General features: G+C 42.9%; 1 protein-coding gene across 1 annotated transcript in view; it reads left to right on the plus strand.

Moving 5' to 3' along the window:
* The first annotated feature begins 5104 nt into the window (after positions 1-5104).
* Positions 5105-19666, plus strand: part of LOC145414618 (bone morphogenetic protein 10-like) — a 304172-nt gene continuing 289610 nt past the window's right edge. The window contains exon 1 of the mRNA XM_080284144.1: positions 5105-5450. Within this exon, the coding sequence (XP_080140270.1) occupies positions 5105-5450 (346 nt within the window). The remainder of the gene's footprint in view (positions 5451-19666) is intronic.

Below are 19666 nucleotides of genomic sequence, written 5' to 3' on the forward strand. Positions count from 1 at the left end.
AATAAAAAATTACATTAAAAATGTATTAGATACATTTCAAATACAATTTCAATTGCTTTTTGTAAGGTAAGATTTTTGCAGACTTATTGTTCTATGGTAATACCATCTTTCTTAGGTCACAATATCTACCCTAAGCATGCAACGCTAGGTGAGCAGCTAGAGTGAAGGAGATGTTATGTTTGTGGCAAAAAATGAAGCATTCCTGGAGAAGTCTGAGAGTAATTAGTGTTTCAGGTTAGCGTTATGAATGGAAAAATGGAGAATGAGGGGAATGATATCACATGTGGGGTGGTTGGGCAGTTGGGTGTACCCTCTGAAGTGGATGTCAGTGGTAGTTCCTTTGTGTATCTTTGTGTGGGAAAGGGCTTAGCAATAGGAAATGCCTTTTTCAGGGTTTTGTTATATGGTGGCATTCAGTAGATACATTATGGTCATGATGGCGGTTAATTTGAAAGTTTAATCGGTAACTAAGTTTGCAGTTACAATAAAATTTCTTTTTTGTGCAGAAGATGAACAGAGGAAGGAAAACACAAATGAATAAAAAAAATAATCCATACACCAGATTACAGGTGTCCTCTATTCATAAAAAAATTTGTAGCAGTTGGACCGGAACAGCATAGGGAGTTTGGATAGCAGCGATGGTGCCACACTCTGTCAAAATCTTTAAAAAATTAATGTCAAAGGCTACCGCATGGTTTTCTCCATGTTGGTCAGTTGACTGATGGATGGTATGAGTCTGGAGATTGAGTATATCAACAGTGAACCTTTCGTGGCAAAACCATACTGTCTGTCACTAATTAAGATGTTGGTTTCAAGATGTTGATCAGTGTGCATATTAATTACAATTTCAAATACTTTACCATGAGAAGATGTGATAGCTATTGGTCTGTAATCAGATGGGTCAAAGGAACTTCCTTTCTTCGGAGCTGTATGGATATGGCTTCTCTCCAAGAATTACTGAATGAAGAAGTACGTATGCATAGTCTGAGTAATTTAGCTAGAACAGAAGCAAGTTCTGGGGAACACTTTTTCAAAACAATGGGATGACTTCCATCTGGACCTTGAGGTTTGTTGGTTGGTAAATTGTCTAGGATGGATTTTACTTTCCTAGTCTGTATCTTAAGTGGACAATTTCGGGAGAGTCAGGTTCTAGTACAGGGACGTTCTGATTAACTTAATCTAAAGTAGAATTTCTGGCAAACATACTGCTAACTTTTCCATTTATAGTGTTAATACCTGAAGATTTTAGCGGGGAAGTAGGTGCAGACTTGTTAAAGTTATTATTGAAAGAACTGAGAGTTGACCAGAATATTCTATTGTCATTTTAGGATTATTTAATAGTTTGGACTTTTGGTTGTGAAGAAAGTTTGATTTAGCTAAATTTATTACTGCTTTTGCATGGTTTCTAGCAATTTTAAATTAACAGAGAGATTCAGATGTTTTTCATTTTAGGTAAGAGTTATATGTTAAGGGGGTCGTTGCTCTGGCATAATTGATGTCAAACCATTTTGGGGAGTCTGATCTTTTAGTAAACTGTTGACTGGGTATGAACAATTCCATACCAGCTTGTATTCAGTCATTAAGGTGGGACTGGGTAGAATTGTCATTGGAGAAGAAAGACTGCTATGGGATATCAGCAAGATAATTTCTAAATTTATCTCAGTCTGCTCTATAAGAGTGCCATCTGGTCACACTGACAAGGTCAGAAAGGGGAGGTTTGGAACAACCGACGAATGAGACTTTAATGAGATTGTGGTGGGAGGATCCAAGTGGTGAGAGTACCTATCCTGTACTGATCTGGGTTATTTGTCAGGAATAGGTCCATGAAATAGGTGCTCTGATCAGGATTATCTGATATTCTGGTTGGTTGTTTTACCAATTGCGTGAAACTAAACGATTCTACAAACAGCTCGCATCCTAGACCAGTACTGTCAGTCTCGGCAGAATATAGGAACCATTCTACATTATGGACATTAAAATCACCCAAATCGGTAACTTCACTGGTAGGGGTGAGGTTAAGGTTGGTCACCTGTGTGGATATGGAGTCAAGTACGCTGGGTTCTGAAGAAGCATTTAAATTACAATTATAATTAATTCTGTGATAACTTTTTCAATCACAGAGGCAGCTACCACTCTTACTGTTAAAGTTAATTACAGTTCAAGTAAATTACAAATACAACAACTCCTATATTACTAATACAATAACTCCAACCCTGTTTTCATCCATTTTAGACTTAACCTTCTGCAAGCGTTGAGGATAGGGTAGGAATAAAAGTATTCCATTTTGAAAACAGTCACTCAGAGATCAAGGTTACAGGGATGGGTCAAAAGCCAAGGTCACTGGATAAGGTCAACTTAAATAGTTTTGATACGATCTGAACCAAAGTTAGTGGAAGTGTTAAGGGTCAGGCCAGAACGAAGGAATCCAATTTTGAGAGTAAATGAGTCAAAGATCAAAGTCACAGGGCAAGATCAAATTTCGACTCGTGTGTCTACGTGTAAGAAAGTAATTAAACCAGTATTAACATGATTTAGATGAAACTTGGTGGATAAGTTGAGAAACACCCAAAAGGCTGACCTATTGCTTTGAGGACAATAGGTCAGGGTTCCAGGTCACATAGCCAGGTCATCTTAAACATTTTCTATCCAACGGAGTCAGATTTGAGCCCCCTAGTGTTTATCATGGTGCTTGAAGCTCTCATACCTGACATGAGGAATGGTCTTTCATGGGAGACGTTGTATGCTGATGAATTTGTGTTGACTGTGGAGAATGAAAGAAAGGTGGAGGAAAGATTAACGATGTGGAAAGATGGAATGGGGCACACAGGCTTGAGAGTAAATGTGGATAAAACAAAAGTGATGATAACTAGAGATGGTGGCGGTCTTGTCAAAGCAGAGGGAATGTGCCCTTGTGTGGTTTGCCACAAGGCATTGGGAAGTAACTTTATCTTGTGAAATGTTTGTGATAAGTGGGTGCATAAGAGTTGTAGTGGTATTGGAGGTAGGCTGTGAAATAATGTCAATTTTGTGTGTGCATTGTGTCTGGGAGAGCATGTAGAAACTGAGAGGCGTGACCAGATTGGATTAATCCTGTTGGAAAGTCTCTTGTGTTTGTGGAAGATTTTTGTTATTTGAGGGACGTGTTATATGCTGGAGGTGGGGCTGGAGCTAGCTTTGTGGCTAAGGTAAGTAATGGTTGAAGTTCAGGGAGTTGTTACCTCGTCTGGCATTGGAAAGGCCCTCCCTCCCCTCATGCTCAGGGATCCTAGTATGAAATATGTGTCAGGCGTGTAATATTGTTCGGTAGTGAGACTTGGGTAGTAAAGGAAGAGGATATTTGCAGGGTCAGACGTGCAGAAAGGACCGATTAAATGAATGTGTAATGCGTCCTTGAATGAGAGGCCTGGGAGGGTAGGATTGCAAATGGAAAGTTGAGAGGAAGTATGGGACATGAATGTTTTGCTTCTGTGATTAGGAGAGTAGACTGAGATGATCCGGGCGTGCTGAGGGGATGGGGGATAACAGCTGGGTCCAAAAGGTGAGAGTTGTAAAGGTTGAGGATAGGATTTCAAGAGGCAGGCAAAAAAGATGTGGGACGAGGGCATTGGGCGTGATCTAAGAGATAGGAAATTGAACAGGGAGGCTGCCAGAGATCGAGCAGCGTGAAGAGCCGCCACTAGATGGCTAAGACCGACGCATGCATGCATGTTGGAGCCTTTATACACGAAAGTAAAGGAAACGGAGATTAAACGTTTTGGAAGAAATCAGTTAAAAAACTAGGATAAAGAGATCCGATTTTGAGAAGAGTGAGTCAGTGATCAAGATCACAGGGAAAGATCAAAGAGCAAGATCACTGGACGAAATCAGTTCAGACAGTTTTGGTCCGATTTAGACCAAAGTTGGTGGAAGGGTTAACGGTTGGGCAGGAATGAAGTAATTCGAATTTGAGAGTTCTCTGTCGAAGGTGAAGGTCACAGATCGAGGTAAAATGTTGTCTTACTCTTAGGCCAGTTGGTGGGCGCGGGTGTTGCACTCTCTGAGAGTTCCTTATCGCCTAACATTGATTTTCGAAGGTAGCTGCATAAGTAGGCTGCATCGCTATCATGGTCAGTAAAATAGGAAACAACGTGATCATGCAAGGAAGCTAAAGAATACCATGAGTTCAGCCAGTGTTCATGATGCTGTCGCCACATAATACTGCACGCTTCTGCTGGCATATTACATGTGCAGATCATTAGCCATGAAAGTATCTTATTGGTTCACGCATCCAAAGTACTGGAAGCAACATAGAACATTTGAAAATAACCTATTCCTTGCTGTATAAACTGGTAATCTAATCATAAGTCACATATAATGAGATTAGCATTTTTTATCCATATATTTGTTAAATGGGATGAGAGTAAAACTTTTATAAAAACTGGTTATGCAATAAACGTCAGCCAAAATTCTAACTTAAACTGTATTTTAATGAATACAATAATACTATTAAATAGGTAAAAATGTGCATGATAAACCCTCTTCACACACACACACACACACACACACACACACACACACACACACACACACACACACTGGTGGCGGCAAGGACAGACAGCCAGTAGTGGTTAGGCGGCCAACCCGCACGGTCACCCGGCGCCAGTGGTATCAGGCTGAGGGAGTGAGAGAGTGACAGAGAGAAAAGAGAGGAGAGGAAATCAAACTGAAGTAGTGCTGGTCCTACGATCTGTTCTTTGCGGCGGTTTTACAGCACGTAACTTTTAACATTCAGTACCAGTCTTGTATTGCAGCAGGGCCAGTAAGTGTGGTGGTATGGTGAGAGTAGTGTGGTATTGTGGTGAAGAAAGTGTGGTGAACAATACGGCGTGCGTAGTGAGGGCAGTATTCCAGGTGTGGTGTGAGGTGAGGGCATATCAGTGAGTGTGCCAGTCCCGTGGCCACGCCTCCCGCAGCTTGCGTCGGCGTTGGGCGGTAGGTGGCAAAGTGTGGGCGTCCCCTGGGGGGGGGGGGACGCAGCGCGGGGTGATGACGGCAGGTGAGTAGGCGGTGTGCCGCTGTGCTCCGCCGCGGCAGGAGGAGGGAGGAAGGCGAGTGCCGTTCCCTGATGCCAGGCCGCAGGCTGTGGGCGGCCCACCTGGCCACACTGCTGCTGCTGGCCACGGTGGGCACCACGCCCGCACCAGCGCCGGCCCCTGCGCCCGCCAATGCCACTGATCACGACGAAGACTACTATTACTACTACGACGATGAATACGACTACAATTACGACACACAGGGAGGACTGCAGTTGAATTTAAGTGAGTTCCGACTGCCAGAGGCCGATGCAGTGGCGGGGGGAGGTGCCCCCCACGTGCCACGTTATATGCTGGAGCTGTACGCCGATCACACCGCCCGACCCCGCACCCTCCTGCCCGCTGACCTCATCAGGAGCTTCATAGCCACCACCACAGGTCAGTGCTGCATACAACACTCTAACCAGTGCTCTACTTCCACACCCACAGTCGCTCCTTTCCCCCACACCCACATCACCTTTGTCCACAGATGCCATCCACATTATTCCACTGACCCACTCCCACAGACCACCTCATTACCCAGTCACCCCTTCGCCCACCTTTTATCCCTCGAGCCCTTCCCATGCACGGCCACAGTACCCGCCCACCTCTGTAAGAACTGGTTTGTACTAACAGGTCGCCTAATGACCAGTCTGAGCCAATGATTACACAGGCGGTGAATGCCTTGGTGGAATTAATGGTTTACGTCACGTGCTAATGAAACGGGAAGAGGGAATGGCTTGATTGAGGAACGCTGGATGGAAAACGTTGACTTACTGTACAATACTGAGGGGGGGGGGAATATTATGTATCAAAGTAGAATAATGTTCGCATTAAGAAAGTAATGATACCAATTACTGAAGATATATATATATATATTTTTTTTGTCAAGAAGACTACTAAAGAGAAAAAAGTGTGATTGAAAATACAATGCGATGAAAAGGTTAGACTATGCTGAAGGTGATTTTATTATTCAGGCGTTAAAAGGACAGAGGGAGAGAGAGAGAGAGAGAGAGAGAGAGAGAGAGAGGAATGAAAATTACAGATCTGCACAGCACATATTGTAAACATAGCTTACAACACTCTTGTTTGTCCAGCAAGTGTTCTGTGCTGTCGTGAGGGACCCACACAAAATGTAACATTAGTCAGGACAGACCAAAACAAAGGCAGCAAAGTTTATCATACATTTACACATACACCAGGTATCACAACGCTCCTTAAACACACACACTTACAATATTGTACAAACTCACAGAGGACCATATTGATATCTAGAAACAATAATACAAAGGCTACATTACTCAAACACCTGCAGTTCACATATTACATACATGAATAAGAAACATTCCATGCAAAGACCGACCTTGGCAACCCTCACATTTTCTACATTTTATACCAAACACCTCACTTTCAAGCCTAGTCACGAGACCTTATGCTCCTAATGGGACAATAAAGGGTCTGTACATATCTATCTATCTATCTATCTATCTATCTATATCTATCTATCTATCTATCTATCTATCTATCTATCTATCTATATATATATATATATATATATATATATATATATATATATATATATATATATATATATATATATATCTATATATATATATATATATATATATATATATATATATATATATATATGTTCTTTCATGTGGGGTCATTCCGTCAACTACCAAGTTAAAAATGGAGTATACCATCGTCACGATCATCATCATCATCATAGCAGGCCGAGAAGGGCCAATAAGTAAGGAAAGAAAAAAAAAAATATACAAGAATCAATCACCAGAGCGCTGTGAAAAAGAGCGTATTACTGTTCTCTCAGCACGCAAGCCTTAGAAACTCAGGAATCTTTCCCACGTGAATGTCATCCACAAGTCGTCTCATGTCATCTGTTAGGTTAACCTACTTCGTCGAATAGCATACTAAAAGTGGTTACAACTCTTTCAACTTCATGAAGAGGGAAAGAATGAACTCTTACATCAGGAGACAAAATATTTCTGGTGGTGGAATGGAAAAAATCTACCTACGTACTCAACAGGTGTGGCAAAAGATGGCTGTAAGAAAAGTGCAGGAAACCCCTCAGTCTGTATTGGTTTTAGAGTTTGACAGCTTCGTCCAGCATTTGTGTTGCAAACAGCCTCATGATGGTCCTCTTATGAATCAAAAGGACGCATGTTTACCTTACTAATACTTTCTCCTCTGAGTATCCCCACTGAGAACACAATTTTGACAATTTCCCCATCTCGTATGCAGGAGACTTAATGTGCGAGACTGCGTTCCAGTGAACAACAGGAGGGCAGATTATTATTTTAATACATTTCAACCTGTACACATTTTTCTGCATCTCGGTTTGTGCGTTACATTCGAATTTTAATTGTAATCTTTGTGCACGCATTACCTGCCCAAGTAGCATGGCTCCCAGAAGCGAGAGAACTCAACCTCATTCACAAATTTTTGATCTCTCAGTTGTAGTACATTATGGTCTGCTTCAAAGCAGCCTTAAAACATAAACAACCAGACACCACTTGTTCTGTGGTTTGCCCTAGTTGGTTCACTTCTTGTGTACTATAGATCAGTGACAGCTAGCTGTTCTCCTTTAAACCACTTCATTCTAATTCCCTCTGTTCATTACACTCCTCTCACCATCGCTGATTTAGAATCCCCTTCACACCGTCCTAATATCTTCTTCTTGGCCTTCTACATTCTCTCCTTTCACTGCGTCCAATATGTTCATTTTTTATCAGTCTCTCATCGCACATTCTTATCTAGAGGAGTATTCTGTAGCACCAGTTGAGCAGGGCAGTACTCTCAAGGTGGATGGGAAGCTGATGACAGGGAGGGCTGGAGCTCCCGTTTCATTAGCCCTCGGGACTAGGTCCCGACCATCCCCCTTTGCTGAACTTTTTCAGTGTCTCAGTAACACAGAAAGTAGGCCAGCATGCTCTCCAATACAAGATTTTCTATCAACACCAAACTTCATGCACAGTACACAGTACACTTCCTTTTCCAAAATTTAAAAAAAATCATGACAGCACAACACGTGGCCTCGGAGTCTGACTCTTTTCTTCTTCAGTTCTGCATCATTCGCGGCCTTTCCTCTAACTTTCGCTCTGTTGAGCACCACATCTCCTTCTCTAAACCTCACCTTCTCTTTCTAACTGAGACTTAGCTGTCTGAGGCAACTGACAGCAAACCCTTTTCTGTATCCTCCTACTTTCTCTATACTCATTTCAAAGCCAAAGGTGGCTGTTGTGTATATATACACAACGATTTATCTTGCTCTCGTGTTCCTGAACTTGATTCTTCTGAATTCTCTACACTCTGGCTTCGGCTTTCCTGTCATTCTCTGACTAAATAATATCTGCGCTGTTTACTTATCTCCTAATATCTACTGACTATCAAAAATTCTTGGACTGTCTTATGGAATGCATTCTATCCATTCTCCTTTCTCTGAAATCTCTATTCTAGGAGATGTCAATTTTCACCACCACCTTTGGCTCTGCTCTCTTTTCACTCATCCACCTGGTGAACAAGCCTACAACTTTTCTATCCTTAATGACCTAGAGCAGCTTGTACAGCATCCTACCCGTATCCCTGACCGCCTTGGAGAAAGCTCCAACATACTTGACCTCTTCCTCACAACTAATCCTTCTGCTTACTCTGTTAATCTTTTCTCTTTGTTGGGCTCCTCCAATCACTACCTTATCTGTCCTATCACTCAGGTACGGCCTGTGGACCCTCCAGGGAAACGTCGTCTGTGGCACTTTGGAGCTGCAGATTGGGATGCCCTCAGGCAGTATTTCTTTGATTTTCCCTGGAATGATTATTGCTTCCATGGCCGGGAGCCATCTGAGTGTGCCTTGCGCATTACGGAGGTTATTCTGTCGGGTATGGAAGCATGCATTCCTTTCTCATATCCTCTGACTAATGCAAGAAAGCCTTGGTTTAATCACGCTTGTTCTAATGCTGTCCGCAACAAGGAGAAGGCCTATAAAAGGTACTGGAGCTAACCCACCCCTGAATCACATCTTTTATACGTTTCTACCTGGAATCGTGCTAAGTTTGTTCTTCATTCTGCTAAAAATAATTTCATCCGTACTAAATACTCTCAACTCTCCAACTCAAATTCTTCTCGCTCCTTCTGGCACCTTGACAAAATCCTTTCTAACAACTTTACCTCATCATCCTTCTCTCCTCTTTTCTACTCTGATGGCTCTGTAGCTATTTCTTCTGCTGATAAAGCGGATCTCTTTGCTCAGACTTTCTCCTCCAATTCCACCTTAGACGATTCCGGTGCTGTTCCTCCATCACATCCCCCCGCTGACTTCCTCATGGCTGACATTAAAATTTCTTCAGCTGATGTATTTTCTGTCATTACAGGCCTCATTACTAATAAGGCATATGGGCCTGAAGGAGTCCCTCCTGTTGTTCTCAAGAACTGTGCTTCTGTGCTTACACCCTGCCTATGCAAACTCTTTCTCCTTTGTCTGTCAGCTTGTACCTTTCCTTCTTGCTGGAAGTTTGCTCTCATTCAGCCAATCCCAAAGAAGGGTGACCATTCCCATCCCTCTAACTATCGTCCAATTGCTTTAACATCCTGTATCTCAAAAGTTTTCAAGTCAATTGTTAATAGAAGAATTTTAAAGCATCTTTCATATCACAACCTTCTTTCTGATTGTCAGTATTGGTTCCGTCAGGGACGCTCCACAGGCGATCTTCTCACCTACCTTTCACACTCCTGGTCATCCTCCTTTCGGGACTTTGGCGAAAGCTTTGCCATTGCACTTGACATCTCAAAGGCTTTCGATCGAGTCTGGCATAAATCTTTAATTTCCAAACTGCCCTCTTACGGTTTCTATCCTTCTCTCTGTGCCTTCATCTCTAGCTTCCTTTCTGGTTGTTCTATAGCCACTGTTGTAGACGGCCATCGTTCTTGTCTTAGATCTATTAACAGTGGTGTTCCTCAGGGCTCTGTCCTATCACCAACTCTCTTCCTTTTATTCATCAATGACCTTCTAAGCTGTACATCTAACCCTATCCACTCATACGCTGATGACTCCACCCTTCATCTTTCCATTCGGTTCCTGCAACGTCCATCTCAGCAGTTACTTCAGCAAACAAGGGATGAGGTTATGGCACACCTAATTCTGACTTGGCTCGTATCTCTGACTGGTGTGAAAGTAATATGGCCGTTTTTAATGCATCAAAGACTCAGTTTTTACACTTATCAACCCAACAAAATCTTTCACAGGTATACTCACTAATGTGTGATAATATTCAGCTTAATCCTGCATCATCCTTGAACATGCTTGGGGTTTCATTTACTCGGGACTTATCTTGGAAAGATCATATTACATCTCTTGTAAAATCTGCTTCCAAGGGATTAGGTGTGCTAAGCCGACTCCGTTCCTTCTTTACCCCTGCACAATTTTTGACTCCATACAGGGGTTTTATCCACGCCTGTGTGGAGCATAACTCTCATTTGTGGGGAGGCTCCCCACATAAAGCTCTTCTCAATAGGGTGGAGTCAAAGGCTTTTCGTCTCATTAACACTCCTCCTCTTACTGACTCCCTTCAACCTGTGTCTCTTCGCCGCACTGTTGCATCTTTATCTCTTTTCTATCGCTACTTCAATGGTCACTGCTCCTCTGAATTGTTTGCATGCATTTCTCCACCTCTACGACGGGCGCGTAGCACCCGTCTAGGAACAGGTCAACTCTGGAACTGTCTCCCTCTGTCTGTATTTCCTGATTCCTATGATCTCCAGTCTTTCAAACGCAGTATGTCCAGGCATCTCGAAATGATCGGATCTTGAATTTGGCTCTCTCTTGTATTTTGTTTTTCTCTTGGAAGGAACAATTTTGCGGGCCCGTAGCCTTTGGTTCCTTCTTCCTCACATAGAAAAAAAGAAGAAAACAGCCATACGTCTCATACCACTCTGGATAACCTTTCCCAACATACTATGTATACTGCCACATCTCTGTTTTACCGTGTCATTTCTCATCCCGTCAGTTCATAATCTTCAACGATTCATTTTCAGCACGGCACCTATTTCTAGTTGTTAGCGCTTAGGGCGAATGCCTCATCTGCGCAAAACAGTTGGGACCAATGTGCCTTCATAAATACAAGGTCGGATCAAAAACTTTTAAGGCTTCACATTTACTTCGATAGAAGGAATCCCCCCGCCCCCACCAGCTGATGTACACTTTTTCCAATATCCTCATTTTTTATAGCAAAGGAAGAAGTCGTCAGTTACAATGCGACTGAGTTCTGCCTTCACATTATGATGGGTGGGTACAATGTCATCATATCTCTTTCTTGCAGCTTCATTTTATTTCTGGGGAGAAAATAAAAAATGAAGGTACAAGATCGGATGAAGACAGAGGTTGTGGTACTACAGGATTATTTTCCTTTTCCTGCCAAAAATTCTTGAACACAGGCAGCAGTGTGTGAAAGAATGTTATGGTGCAGAAACCAGTTACCATTTTGCCACAGCTTGGAGTGGTTTCTTCAATCTTCTTCCTTCAAGCGATTTAAGGCCTCTTTATAAAAGGTCTGACCACAAGGTACAAAATTCTGATGAACAATACCTCAGACATCAAAAAACACGCTTAATATTGTATTCCCATTTGATTGAGAATGTCATGCCTTGTCGAGCATGGTAATGATGTTGACTTCCACTGGGACGACAAGAGTTTCGTTTCAGATCATAACCGTACCTCCATGACGCATCACCAGTAATAAGGAAGTTTATGAAGTATCGATTTCTAGCCTTGTTCTCAGATCCCAACACTTCTCGACGGTGAAACTTTTGATTACAGTCAACAGGAACATATTTTGCAGATACCCGACAATTGCAAAGGTGTTCAGTAAAAATTGCCTGACATGATTCAAAGGAAATCTCCAGTTCATTAGCAATTCCCCAGATGATTAAAGGTTGATCAGTTTGATTTTTTCTTCCACCTTAGCTATCATTTCACCAGTGGATAATGTCGACGGTCGCCCAGAACTTTGGTCGTCGCTACATGATTCTCTGCCATATAGGAAACTTTTTATTCACTGATAAACAACATCCCTACTCAACCAGTCATCACCAAAGGCAGTTCTAAACATATGGAGGATATCTGCTTCACTTTTATCATGTTTTCACACAAAACCTGATGCACACACTTTTCTCCTCTTTTCAGTCCATCTTCATAACGAAACTGGCAAGAGATGAATTTTTTTTTTTTTTTTTTTTACCCAACCTCATTCACTCACCACACTGGTATAAGGTATGGAGAAATGACTTGTTCATCAGCGTAGCTCACTGGAATAGAAGAAACCATAGAACTTATTAAGTAGACGTCTTACACATCCTTCCCTGAACAGACACTGATCTTCAGGATCATACGCTTCTCTGCTTTCCTACTACTTCTGCCCTTCTCCTGTCTTATGACTTACTTCAGGTCCCTGAGTTTTGTCTGTTGCTACTGTATGTCTTTCCCCAAATATCCAAAACAATGCACTATCTTCCTCATTTAGGTTTACTGTCATAGCGTTGTTGTCTGTTCCCCTGTTACATTTCATCATTGCACTTTTTCTCGCATTTAGTCTCAATATCTGTCTCTCGCAAACTCGTGCAGATTCAGATACTAGATGCATGATTTTACTTTCTGAGTTTGCGACAAGTGTTGTAGCCTATCATCAGCAAACAGCTTGTTTACTTCCAAGGTTCCACTCTCCCTGCATCTCTTAAACTTGTGCTGCACCTTCCCCCCCAGTGCTTTTACATCTACCTTCCTCACTAGCCCATGCAGATTGCATAATAATGGAAACTTTATACATCCCTGATGCAACCCCATCTTCACCTTAATCCATTAACTTCCTTCTCTTCCTACAAGCACACTTGCCCTTCTCATTTGCTAAGAACTTTTCACTACATAAACAAGTTTCTCTTCCATCTCATACATCTGCAATATTTGTCTTATGATGTGTCTTTCAACACTGTCATGTGCATTTTCCAACTCCATAGAAGCCCTCACTTTCACTCATATGCTGCTCAAAACAAACGCCTGATCCACACACACACACACACACACACACACACACACACACACACACACACACACACACACACACACACACACACACACACACACACACACACACACACACACACACACACACACACACACACACACACACACACACACACACACACACACACACACACACACACACACACACACACACACACACACACACACACACACACACACACACACACACACACACACACACACACACACACACACACACACACACACACATAATTATCCTCTCACACCCAAAACCTCCCTATTTCTTCTCAATACGGTGTTCTGAATGTTGTACTACTCTCTCAGTCACCAATCTTTCATGCAGGTACACTTTACCTCACCTGGTATGTTCAGTAGACTTATGCCTCTGATATATGAGTACTTTTTAACATTTCTGATATTCTGCTTGTAACTGATTAATAAATACGAAACATGCCCCCGGTTATCCGAGAACGAATCGTCCTACCAGGTCCTCTGGCAACAGAAGACTCCTGCTGCTATATAATGTTAATGTTACATCTGGTCTACTGAATCGGTTTTTAGTTACGAGGCTTATCCATTGGTCCACATACAGCTCTTCTGGCTAAAAGAACATGTGCGTAAATTCTTCCTAAACGAGGATTTGCACCACGCCATCAGGTGCTACATTCGGTTATGGGTGTGCAACATCTAAGTTGTGTGGAAACTGCCAGTATGAACACTGTCACGGAGGAACAAGATTAGAAGATAAATGAATTTTCAAAATTCACCAGTTCAGTTATGTTGTGAAAAATTATAAAAAAATATACAAGAAATGAACAGAAGGAAGAGACGGAGTGATGGCAATTTATATATAAAAAACAGCCTTTTAAACTCTTTTAAAGGCCGTGTTCGGCGGCCTCAGTTCGATGTCAAGTCAGTTCCTATTTTCAGTAGAAAGGTAACAGAAATTTGAATTACTCATGCCGTGAGCGAGACGGAGCGAGGAATTGTCCCTTATCTTTATCCTACTGGCACACCCGTTGAGAAGAGAGAGAGAGAGAGAGAGAGAGAGAGAGAGAGAGAGAGAGAGCAGGATAGCAGTGTTTGCTGTTATACTAACTTATACTATAGCATTATAGTATACAATTTTGGGAGTATAAGAAGAGTCAAAAGAGTGATAATACAACGAACAAGTCACTCTTCTTTCTTCTGTCATGCTGGTAATTTCAATGCCGGATCAAGGACGAATCCACCCCCTCCACTAGAAGCGAATACTAATTTTGAAGCATAGAAATGAGTCATAACTTGGGAACCGGTGGCCCGACTGGACTGGAAATTGTTTCACGTTAGAGCATTTTAACGTTTACCTTACTCCAAGAAAACTTGCATTACCTTGCGTGGTTATTGCTGTGTTAAGGTAACAAACAAACATAGAGAAATCGGATCATTATATTATAGATAGTAATGGGTAAGGCGAAAATATAATAAGATTCAAAAATTTTTACCACCGTCCTCATCACCCTTGCTGCTCATGCTCATCTGGACTGACCTGCAAAGCTGTTAGATTTCTCGGATTATGAAACCAAGAAAGATATTCCAGCTTTTAATGCTGTCTCCCCCCCCCCCTCCTCTTGTGTTGTAGAAGGCACAGAGCCAGCAGCACAAGTGGTGGGCAGTATAATCGCTACATCCTTGCCTGACTTCTAGGAGGGAAAGTTTCCAGTTCACTCAACTGACAGCACACAGGGAACACATCCGCAGTACAAGGTAAAGGTGGGGGCAGACTTCATGAGACGCAGAAGCTCGATGGTCATCTCTGATAGTTAGGCCTTGGAGCCTTTGGCGTGTTATTTATCCATTATCATGGGATACAAGGTAACTGCATCAGCCACGCTGCAACAATTACCTCCCCATCGGGTTACCCTACTGTATCATTTTACCTACAAATCCACAAAGGATGAATGGGCACCTGAATCAAGTGGCGTTAGCAGCCTGCATTTGAACCCGAACCCCGGCGCTAATGGTCCAGCAGCTCTGTATCTAACAGTACTACCATTCAGTTATCGCGGTGGTATGTTGGCAGTAATCATTCATAAAAACACTGAGGAGACGAGAGACATCTTTATTGTATAAAGAAAGAAAAGGAGGGAAGAGAAGTGGAGCAAAATGCTGGAAGATAAACTAGAGGTGGTGAATTTCATTAAGATGAAGAGGAGAATGTGTGTGTGTGTGGGGAGGGGGGGGGTACAATGCAAATGACGATTGTGGTGGCATAACAGGAAAAAGGAAAATTTTTCGTTTTTCCGCCATAAATTGATAAAAAAAATGTATGTATGTATTTATGTATAATAGTGCTGCTGTCCGCTTGACATAGCACGGATTAGCCGAGTTAAGGACAGCTTGTATAATCACAATTCCATGAACATATAGCCTTAAAAATCAACTATATCTGATGTAAATATCTTCAGCTGTTCATTTGTCGTCTTGAAACACTGAAAATCAAAAGCTAAGTAGTTTCTTGGGTGAACGATATACCGATCATATTCTGTCCATGGCCATCCACTGGCTCAACAAATCAGCACCCACTAATAATATCTATCTATCTATCTATCTATAGCCCGACGCCCCAATCCCGCAAAGGGTGGCCGCAGACAAAACGCCTCCAAGTCACTCTGTCACCCACCATTTGACTCCCCTCCCCCCAACTCACCCCCCCTCCCTCATATACCTCTCAACTCCATCCCTCCACCTCATCCTCGGTCTACCCCTCCCTCTCCCTCCCTCCACCTCACCTACATACACCCTCTTAGTCAGTCTTTCATTCTCCATCCTCTCCACATGTCTAAACCACCTCAGTGTATTTCTCCTAATCTTTTCAACCACATCCACATCTACCCCACAACGTTCCTTCACTTCTTCATTCGTCAACCTGTCCCTCCACGTCACTCCACATGCTCCTCTCAAGTAACTCATTTCCACTGCTCTCACTCTCGACTTGTTCCCCTCTTGCAAGGTCCACGCCTCGCTTCCACACGTCAGGGTAGGGATCACAGTACCATCATGCAGTGACTTCTTAACTTCCATACTCACCTCCCTATTTCTCATCACTGCTTTCAGTGTGCCAACAACCTTCCTTCCCTGCTGCACCCTTTCACGTACTTCATCCCCCAAAGTTCCATCCTTACTCATCACACTACCCAAGTACTTGAATGCACTCACATTCTCCATATCCTCACCATCCAACCTCACTGCACACTCTGTGACTTCATTCCTCTCAAACACCATAACTTTACTTTTGTTTATATTAACTTTCAGCTTCCTCCTCCTACACACTGTCCCAAATTCATTCACCAAACCTTGCAACTCCCATTCATCTTCACTCAACAATACTGTATCATCAGCAAACAGCAACACCAGAAGCTTCCAAATCTCACCCTCATTCATTAGGGCCACCCCCACATCCACTGCCCTACCTTGTACCTCCTTTACAACCCCATCCATATATATATTAAACAGCCATGGAGACATTACACACCCCTGTTTCAGTCCCACATTGAGATCAAAGAACTCACTCAGCTCACCATCCACTCGCACCGTAGCCCTAGCTCCCTCGTACATACTCTTCACAGCACTCAACAATTTCCCCTCCACTCCATATATTCTTAATACCTTCCACATACCTTTCCTATCTATTCTGTCATAAGCTTTCTCCAAGTCCATGAAGGCAGCGTACACTTTCCTTCCCTTCTCTAGATACTTCTCCACTAAACATCTTAGAACAAATATCTGATCTACACACCCTTTTCCCTTCCTAAATCCCCCTTGTTCTTCTCCAACTAGCTCCTCTGTCATATGCCTAACCCTATCAATGAGTATTCTACCATATATTTTACCAGTCACACTAAGAAGGCAAATACCCCTATGGTTACCACATACTTCTCTCTCCTCTTTTCCTTTGTACAGAGGAACAATTATACCTGATTTCCAGTCCTCTGGAACCCTTCCCTCTTCCCAAGCCAATCTACACAACTTCCATATCCACTCCACAACAATCTCACCCCCATACCTAAGCATTTCACCACACACTCCATCAATTCCTGGGGCCTTTCCCAGCTTAATCTTCTTCATCGCTTCCACTACTTCCGACCTACTGATCTCTTCCTCCCTCCTCTCATCTCTTCTTCTCCCAGCCATTCCCCAACCACTTATACTCACACTGCTCTCACTCTCTACATTCAACAAATCCTCAAAGTGCTCCTTCCATCTCCTCAATTTCTCTCTCTTCTCCACCAACAATCTATTATTCCTATCTTTCACTCCCCTCCTATTTCCCCTTTCACACTGCCTTACTTTCTTTACCTCCTTCCAAAACAATTTCTTACTCTCCCTCCATTTCACACTCAGATTCCTCCCAAACTCTTCATCCACTAATATACCCATTTATCTCGGAAAACCCTGGCTATTTCATGCCTGGGCCGGCATCCATACATATAGTTAATTTCATTCATTTATCTTGGCAACTGTAGATACTCATATTATATTAGGGGATTGTGGCAGGGGTTCCACCCCTTCTGGGAACCCCCTAGTGCAGTTCACCTACATTCATGCTGAGACTGTCGGTATACCCACACAAGAGTCCATACCTTTATACTGAAAACTGTTTTTCTCCTGGAGTTATCATTAGTGGCGTTCCTCCCTGCTTTGTCCTATCACCAACTATCTTCCTTCCACTCAGCAAAGACCTAAGTTGTACATCTAACCCAATCCACTCGTACGGTGATGACTCCATCCTTTACCTTTCCATCCTCTTCCCACAGCATCCGTCTAGGCAAACAAGAGATGAGGCTATGGCACACTTAATGTCTGACTTGGCTCATATTTCTGATTGGAGTAAAAGTAATCTTGTTGTTTTTAATGCATCAGAAACTCAGCTCTTACATCATTCGACCCATCGGAATCTACCAAAGAAATATCCTATAATTTTTAACAATACCCAGCTCAATTCAGCATCAACCTTTGAGCATACGTGGGGTTTCACTTACTCGGGATTTGTCTTGGAAAGATCATATTACCTCTTTTGTAAAATCTGCTTCCAAGAGGTTATGCATGCTAAGCCGACTCCGTGTTTCCTTGACCCTTGCACAGTTGTTGACATGGGTTTTATTCGCTCCTGTGTAGAGTACAACTTTCATCTGTGGGCAGGCTCCTCACATACAGCTCTTTTTAACAAGCTGAAGTCAGAGGCTTTTCGTTTCTTTGACTCTCCTCCTCTTACTGGCATCCTTCAGTCTCTACCTCTTCGCCATATTGTTGCATCTCTATCTCTTTTCTGTCGTTGCTTCCGCGGTCACTGCTCCTCTGAACTGTCTGCCTGCATCTCTACACCACTACGGCGGGCAAGGAGCACCCATCTAGCAGCAACCCTCATCCCTTTTTTGTCCAGCTTTCTAATGCAAGAGTTAACCTTTACTCACAGTCCTTCATGTATGCAATAGGTCAACTCTGGAGCTGTCTTCCTCTGTATTTCCTGCTGCCTATGGCCTCCAGTCATTCAAACGTAGTGTCCAGGCATCTCGAAATTAATGGATCTTGAATTTCGCTATTATCTTGTTTTCATTTTTTTTTTCTTGGAGGGAAAGGTTTGTGGGCTTATAGCCTTTAGTTCCTTCTCCCTTGCATAGAAAAAAAAATATGACGTGTGTAAATGTGTCCACTACAGTTGCTAAAGTGACGCCCCTGATTGCCAAGATCAGAACTAATCTGGCCTAATGAAATCAACATGGTGGAGTTATGGCAGCCAGGTACCGTAGAGTTTTTTTTACTTCCGCAACCATATTGTTTGCTGCAACAGGTCGGATGGGTGAATAGATTGGTGAGGTGGGTGGACAGAGCTGAGTCGAGGAATGAGCGTGGAGGGGAAGGGTGGGAGGGAGGGGGAAGGGTGGTGGTGTGGTGGTTGAGCAGGGTTGGGTGAGTGTGGTGGGACGGAGTGGGTGGGTAAGTGTGGGTGGGTGGATGGGTACGGTAGGTGGGAGGGTGGGCGAGCAAGGTGGGTGAGAAGGGGTGGTCGGTGGGTGGGTAGTGGGAAAATAGGTCAGTGGTAGGAGAAGGTCCATGGGGAGTATATTCCTGTGGAATTTGGGACCTCGGGGTTCTTCCTCCACAAGAGGGAGTGGCCATCTGGGGTCTCGGGCAGTGTCAGTGTTCACAATGGCAGGGTTTTACGCGGGCAACGCCGGGTACGCCTGTGCCGCGGCTGGACACACTAACTTCAGGAGGTGAGTCTACGGCTAATTTTGAGTATAAAATACTACAGCAGCTTGGTTCCAAGTATCAGTCATTACGGAGCTACAGTTACCGATAACATTAGGGGTTATTTATGAGGGAGACCTTTTTCGCCTATTAGGTAATCAATAACTGTAAATCCGTAAGGGTTGAGAAGAGATCTGATGTTGATATAACAGTTTTAAAATTCAAAATTAGCCCTTAAATCACCTCCTGAAGTCAATATGGGAGTCACGGAACACCCTATGTACTGTATATCCTTATATATATATATATATA

This window comes from Coenobita brevimanus, chromosome 100, assembly GCF_032717465.1.
Source record: "Coenobita brevimanus isolate Jiangsu-jjx chromosome 100, ASM3271746v2, whole genome shotgun sequence".
Lineage (NCBI taxonomy): Eukaryota > Metazoa > Arthropoda > Malacostraca > Decapoda > Coenobitidae > Coenobita > Coenobita brevimanus.